We start from the raw sequence: 7,417 nt of genomic DNA, 5'->3' as shown, positions 1-7,417 counted from the left end.
CAGGGTTGGCTTAGGCAACAACACCTTGCTCGTGGGCCAAGGTGTTTCTATTTCCGCATCACAGCATAGGGGTGCCCGCACTGCAGGGGCCAGGGCCCCCCCCTGCAGCACCAGGAGCAAGAAGGAAGCTGGCAGGCCGGGGTGATCGCACCTCACCTGGATTCTCCACCCCCCTTGAAAGGAACGTGACCCCTAAGGCCTCATCTCCTTCGTATGCAGTTCAGACCCTCACTGGGAAACGTTACCACAGCAGCATGACTTCCAGCAGACATCCATTCGCCAGTGCTAGCGTGGCTTCCCACAGGAAGATTGGGGCCGGGCGTTTTTTAAATAGAGGTCTTTGTACACGGGCCACATCCGTGAGGAGGCTACGCGCTCCAGGGGCCCGGGCTCAGAGCTCACAAAAGAGCTCCCGGGTGTCCGAGCCTAAAACACCCCCTTCCCCACCCTTCCGTTTCTCTGAACAGAAAACAAAAGAGAGGATCAGAGAGACTGCTATTTTATTTGTATTCATGAACCTGGCTGTAATCAGTTATGCCACAAAAGATGTCACACAGTACCACTGGTTGAAATAAAGCCTATTTTTCAAACGTAGTAAGTCTCGAGTTTATTCTGTTTTGACTCTGGTCTCTTTATTCCACACCTAGTGCCGCAGTAAGTAGATCGATATTCTCATGGAAAATGTAGAAGAGGCATTGCTGTACCTTCGGTGAAGCGAGCTGGGCCTGTGATATGGCGGGCAAAGCAAAGAGCCAAGAAGCCGGGCACCACCGGGCAGGGCTCTTTGTTACCACTTGGGTGTAAGAATGGCTTCAGGAAGGGCCAGTAAACCACGACCTGAGGGGCAAACCCACCCCCTCCCCCACCTGTTCTGGTGTGGCGTTAAGTTTTACCAGAACACAGCGCACACGTCCGTCCACGTGTTCCCCATGGCTGATTTCGGGCTGCCGTGGCAGAGGGCATCATTGCGACAGGCCGCGTGGACAGCAACTTCTCAACTTTTATTCTGTGGCCTCCCCCAGAAAACAACCAACACCTGCCTAGAATGTCGATCAAAGGAAGCAGCTTAAGTACACATGGGGGCTGTGTTGTTTCTGCCTTGACCATCCAGACCAGTGGTTCTCAACCTTCCCAATGCCACGACCCTTTAATACAGTCCCTCGTGGTGTGGTGACCCCCCCAACCATAAACTTGTTTCCGTTACTACTTCATCACTGTCATTTTGCTACTGTTATGAATCAGGTGACCTCTGTGTTTAAAAGGGTCGTTCAACCCCCAAAGGGCTCATGACCTACAGGTTGAGAACCGCTGATCCAGACCACATGTAAACAGTACACTTTTATTTTTACATTGCCACAGGGATGGCTGCATGTGTTCACATAGGTGTGCACATACACTCTAGAGGTATACGTGCGTGTACATTGTTGCTAGGCTCTAGACAGGGGTCTTTTATGAGTGTCTTCTATTCACTGGCCAGGCCCCAGGAGCATACTCGTCAGAACTACGTTACCTCACAGCATTAAGGAACCATGGGCCCATCCCATGACCAAGTTCTAGTGGCCCATGCGGCTGCACTGCCTCTCAGTCACTGTGGAATGCTGACAGGTGTCCCAGGACGGCTTGACGGGGCCCAGCCCTTGAGGCTGTCCAGTGCCCAGTTGAGCCTGCTGTGCTGCCTGGTCCCTGGCTGGCAGCTGGGAGTGGTGGCGATGATAGAGGTCAGCAAGCACAGCTCCCTCCTCACCCTATCTACAGTGACTTGTGAAGCAAGTGAGAGAGAAGGCGCCCTTTGTCATACGTGGTGGATCTGACCATGCCACCTCTGTGCGCTGCCAGGAACACCCGGCTGTCAAGCCTCTGGCAGGCAGGGCACCAGCACACCTTGCTCAGAGTCTTCTCCACCTACCTGGGGGCCTTCACGGCCTGGGTTATAAGGATTCGAGTCAAGACTTTTTGACAATAACGCTCTTGGGGCTGGGTAATTCTTGGTCGTGAAGGTGCTTTATCGGATGTCGAGTATTCCTGCCCTCTGCCCACCGTATTACAAGAGCACACACACAGCTCACACTTTCTTCAAACAGCACGGTGTCTCCTAGGTGCCATGCAAAATCACCCCCAGTTGAGTATTGCTAGGCTGAAGCATGTCTTGCAGAATACAAGCCTGCTTTTCTTCAAAAATAATTGAAAGCTCCCCCAAAACCCAAACTCACTGCCATCAAATTGATTCCAACTCGTAGTGCCCTGTACCACAGGGTGAAACTGCCCCTGTGGGTTTGCGAGACTCACCCAAGTCCAGTGGAAAGCCTCATCTGTCTCCCACAGAGCGGCTTGTGGTTTGGGACACATAATGGCTACACCATCAACCCATTGTTGCTAAGAAGCGACTTGGGGTCACAGTCACTAGCTTTCTCACATGATAACGATTACAAAAAGTAACAAACCCCGGTGGTGTCGTGGGTTAGGAATGAGGGCTGTTTCGAGGGAGACTTTTGACTCCCCACCGGCCCCTTGCTCAACACCTAACCAGTCTGGCTTTGCTCCTTTGCCCCGGACCTAAGACATTGTAGACTCATTCTGTCCTCAGCTTGGGTCGATGTAATATGCACAATAAATCATCTCTTCTGCTGCCTTGGCTGAAGAATTAAAAAAAAAAAAAAAAGGATTTGTTTCAAAACCCTCAGGAGTTCTACTCGTTCTTTAGGGTTGCTGAATCAGAAGCACTGACGGCAGTGGGTTTCAGAGTTTGGGACATAGGGGCATCTTTCTGTTAGAAGTCACAGCTGCATGAGGGAAGAGGTGTGACTTTAACCTCATTTGGCAATAATTAAAGAAGAAGAAAAAAGGTGCTACTACCTTTGTATGTGTCAGTTGAAGGGAGGAGGGTGGGGATGATGCCGTGAAATTACAGGCCCAGCCTAGACCCTGGACAAAGATCAGTAGTTCTTAGCTCTGTAAGATCCAATGCAAATTGGTTTCATAGGAAGTATTTCACAGGATCCCGTTATAACCCTGAACGTAAGTGCACCGATCATATTCACTGTTGTCGGGTGTCCTCGAGTCGGTTCTGCCCCACAGCAGGCGACTCTGCGAAGTCCTGCCCATCCTCACACGTGGTCTTTTATTTGAGCCCATTGGTGCAGCCGATCTGTCTTATCAGTGGTCTTCTCTTTTTCACGGCCCCTCAATTAAGCATGCTGTCCTGACAACGTAGCCGAAGTGCGTGAGACCAAGTCCTGCCAACCTCGCTTCTAAGGAGCATTCTGGCTGTAGATCTTCCAAGACAGACTTGTTTGTTCTTTTGGCAGCCCGTGGGACTTTCAATAGTCTTTGCCAGTACAATAATTGAAATGCATCAATTCTGCAGTCTTCCGTATTCAAACATTATGTGCATATAGAGAGGGGGTACCCAAAAAAAATCCAGATTTTTTTTCAAAGCTATGTATTTAAATTTTTTTACAAAACAACTTGATCACCTTCAAAGTATTCTCCATGACACTTAATTTATTTGTCAAATCTGTGATTCCATTCTTGGAAACATTTTCCAAACGCATCTGTTTGGATGGCTGACAGCACCTCCTTCGGTTTTGGGTTTGTATTTTTTTACCTCTTCTAAGTTGTCAAATCGCTGTCATTTAATGTCCCTCTCCAGCCATGGAAACAAAAAGAAGTCACATGGAGGTCAGGTGAGTAAGGTATGTGGGGCATGCTGGGGTTTTTTGCCCAAAACTGGCACACTGAGATGGCTGTATGAGCAGGTGCATTGTCGTGGTGGCAAAGCCAGTCCCTCGTCTGCAACAAATCAAGCTTTTTTTGGTCACACACTGTTATGCAATCTTTGCAGAACCTCTAAATAGAAAGCTTGATTAACAGTCTGACCTGGTGGTACGAACTCCAAATGCACTATGCAAAATGCACTACAAGTGACATTTTCATCCTTTCAGGAAGTTGACAGATGTTCAGAACAAGCTTTGTCATCAATGGACATTTCACCTTTTTTTAAAACAAAACCACTCACACACTTACTTGAGTTTTTCCCGTAGCGCTGTCCTAGTAATCTGTGTTCAACATCACAATAGTTTCTGCGGCATTTTTCCCAAGCAGGAAACAAAATTTCACAGTCGCATACTGTTCTCCTATCACCAAACGCAAGGTTTGAGTGAAATTGCTTCTATGAAAAAATTCACTGTGACCAGAGGGAACCTTCCCAGGTGATGACACCAGATGTACTCACTCAGAGCAAGTTGCTTGATGCTCACCTGGGGGTGGGAGGTGGAAGCATGCATACTACGAGAGCTCCAGCTCCTCCCAGTGCAATTCTGGTTTGGAATTGAGGACCCCTCATATGTACAATTCCCAAGGAAACATACATCTCTAAAAAAAGGAAAGAAATCCTGATGTGGAAACACACGTAGCTACCGAAAAGACATAACTCCATAGTCAGCGCTCACACCTACTCTTGGTGTCACTGTGAAGGTCACAGCCACAAACAAGGGCTGTACCAGCAGTTGGGGAATCATGACCAACTCTGCTGTCACCGTGTGATTTCCTCAAATTTATGAACAGGTCTTGGTAAGATTCCAAACAAAGCACATATTTTAAAATGCTTTTTCATATGTACGAAAGTATATCAGCACGACTGAAAACCTGTTTTTTGAAGTCCCTAGATTTATATGTTTTCATTCAAAATAAGCTTTATGTCATGTCACCAACATCATCGCGAGTGTCCCACTAGAATGCGAGTGTCCCACAGGGACTTATATACAGATTGCTTATGCTTTTATAAGAAAACTAAAGCTGGTTCTTCGGTGCCCATCCTTCTGAAGTCCATTCGTTTCTGTGATCGAGTGAAGAGAAGACAGCCTTGCCATGTGAAGGGTGGACCCAGAATAAACCAGAATTTTTTTCTCAAAGGTATTTAATTAATATTTAAAATAAATCCTTTTATTGGGGGCTATTATAGCTCTTATAACGATCCACACATCAATTGTATTGAGCACATTTGTGCATATGTTGCCATCATCATTTTCAAAGCATTTCTTTCTACTTGAACCCTTGGTATCAGCTCTTTTTCCCCTCCCTTCCCCACCCTCCCACCCTTGTGACCCTTTGATAAATTATAAATTATTATTTTCATATCTTTTCTTACACTGTCCACTGTCTCCCTTCACCACGTTTCTGTTATTCATGCCCCTGCGTGTGGGGAGGGGGGTAATACATCGATCACTATCCCCCTCACATTAAAAAAAAAAAAGAGTATTGTCTTGATCTTTGATTTCATATGATGAGCTTTTGGGGGGCGAGGTGATAATGGGGTCTTTACTGACTTGACTGATGTTTGCTTTTGTATTTCTTGGTGATATTGAATTGGTCGAGATGATTGGTTCCAAATCTGTGTGTGTGTGTGTGTGTGTGTGTGTGTGTGTGTGTGTTGTGGCATAGGAGGAGGGGGTACTTGGAAGTGCTGGCCATCTTGATGGCCTTGAGATCTTGGCCCGGCATGGCCAAGGTGGTGAGGTAGGGCATCTCAGCCAGTCATGGTTCTCCGCCTCCATCTCCCGGCAACATTGGTGTGCTTTCCCGTCCACGTTTCCAGAAATGCAGTGGCTGGGGAGGAGGAACCTCCTAGGCCCCCGGAGTCCCGCCAAAACCTATGCTTGATGTGTAAGATTGCATTAGGGTCTCAGCTGAGATCTTCAAAAACAGGTTTTTCACCTTCATGAAAGTCCAGCAGGGTATGTGTTATCTGTGATGTGAGACGTTTCTTGAGAATCCCCCTCTCAGCCCGCTCGCTGCTTCCTGCCAAGTGTCAATAATGCCCTCAGCCATTGTGACAACTGAGAATGACCCTCCTGAGAAAGAGCAGGCATGACTTCTTCCCTCCCTGCTAAAAGGAAAGATACACTATCGTGAACTACTATCCTATGTTAGGCCATTTATTGTATTGTTTTATTTTGTAACTGGCATTTTATTGGTTGTTTTGAGATCAGTACAGAGACATTATGAACAATTTGTACCCAATCCTTAATGCATGTACCAAAATCCTAAAATGGCATGTAGATAAAATTCGTCTCTAAATTCCAGTGACTTTCCAGCTTTAAAGTTAGAGGCAAATTTTAAAAAGAGATGATCAAGTACCATTATCTTCAAATGCTGGTAAACTTACAGCTTAAGTCCCACGAATTCACAATTCAATGTCACACACACTACACACTCAAGTGTTCAATCCTTCACAGCACGTAACAAAGTGATCGGGAACACGGGACTACCACTACCAGGTGTTACAGAATGCACAGTTCTGACGAAAGCCGTGATGGCAGAATGGTTTTCAGACCCAATTATTTTAAGAGAACAAATGTGGAAACAAAATTTTAAAGTTCAAGTCATACAAATGCATGACGCTGACTCCAAATTGCCATTTAGTATGTTTTGTATAGGGAATACAAAAACTTCCCCCATCCCATGGAATGTTGACACCCAAGACAGTCAAATCTTCCCACAATTCAACATCCCACTATTTTCTGGTTGTACTACAAAATAAACAACCAGTAAATGATTTCACAGCTTTAAAAAAACCATTTACACTAAAAAAAAATGGGATGAATTGAGATTTCCTTCTTAAAAATGTTTCTAGAGCTACTAAAAAACTTGCATTTACAAAATAGTTGAAAAAATATTCCTCTGGATTGCGCAAGAAGGGAGGGAACAGGGCCCCCTGTTGAGACCTGATAAACATGAATCAGACTCGGCTTCTTTTTCTCCGGCTTCATGGAGGCTGGGCTCCTCGTGATTCGTTTCTCCATTTTCAGCAGGTAGAATCTCCTTTAGCTTCCTGGTCGGCTCCTTCCGCCTGTTGCCCTTTGCGCCTCTTTCCCTTTTGCTTGCACTGTTTGTCCGAAGATTGATCCTTTCCTGGGCCTTTTTTGGCTCCATCTCCACTTTTGCAGGCAAGGGTTTCGCCGACAATCTGGCGGATCTCTTCGGCTCCTCCTTCACCGCCCCTTCGGCCGAGCTGACCTTCCTCTTGGGCATCTTGGCTGTGGGGAGGGCGCTTGCAAGATGCCTTCGGACCGCGGGCCACCGAGAGCCTTCTCGGAGCTGGATCGCCAGGCGCTGCCGCTCTGCCCGCCACTGCCCGAGCTGCTAGGACCCGTGGCGGGGCTTAGGCCATTTATTTTATTGTTTTATTTATTTTTGTTAGGCAATTTAAATCCTTGAATATCTTTTTTTTTATCGTTTTATTAGGGGCTCATACAACTCATCACAATCCCTACATACATCAATTGTGTAAAGTGCATTTGTACATTCATTGCCCTCATCATTCTCAAAACATTTGCTCTCCACTTAAACCCCCGGCATTTGGTCCTCATTTTCCCCTCCCTCCCTCATGAGCCCTTGATAATTTATAAATTATTATTTT

The 7,417-nt window shown here is 46.4% G+C and overlaps 1 protein-coding gene across 1 annotated transcript in view; it reads left to right on the top strand.

The window, feature by feature from the left end:
• The first annotated feature begins 5,497 nt into the window (after window positions 1–5,497).
• MAPK13 (mitogen-activated protein kinase 13) overlaps window positions 5,498–7,417 on the top strand; it is a 33,534-nt gene continuing 31,614 nt past the window's right edge. The window contains exons 1-2 of the mRNA XM_045294787.1: window positions 5,498–5,514; window positions 6,898–7,036. Of these exons, the coding sequence (XP_045150722.1) occupies window positions 5,498–5,514; window positions 6,898–7,036 (156 nt within the window). The remainder of the gene's footprint in view (window positions 5,515–6,897; window positions 7,037–7,417) is intronic.

Source organism: Echinops telfairi, unplaced genomic scaffold (assembly GCF_000313985.2).
Source record: "Echinops telfairi isolate 266 unplaced genomic scaffold, ASM31398v2 ScPeMD7_3533;HRSCAF=4204_1, whole genome shotgun sequence".
Taxonomy (NCBI): Eukaryota; Metazoa; Chordata; class Mammalia; order Afrosoricida; family Tenrecidae; genus Echinops; species Echinops telfairi.
Note: the sequence above shows the minus strand (reverse complement) of the source record. Positions and strands in the feature narration are given on the sequence as shown.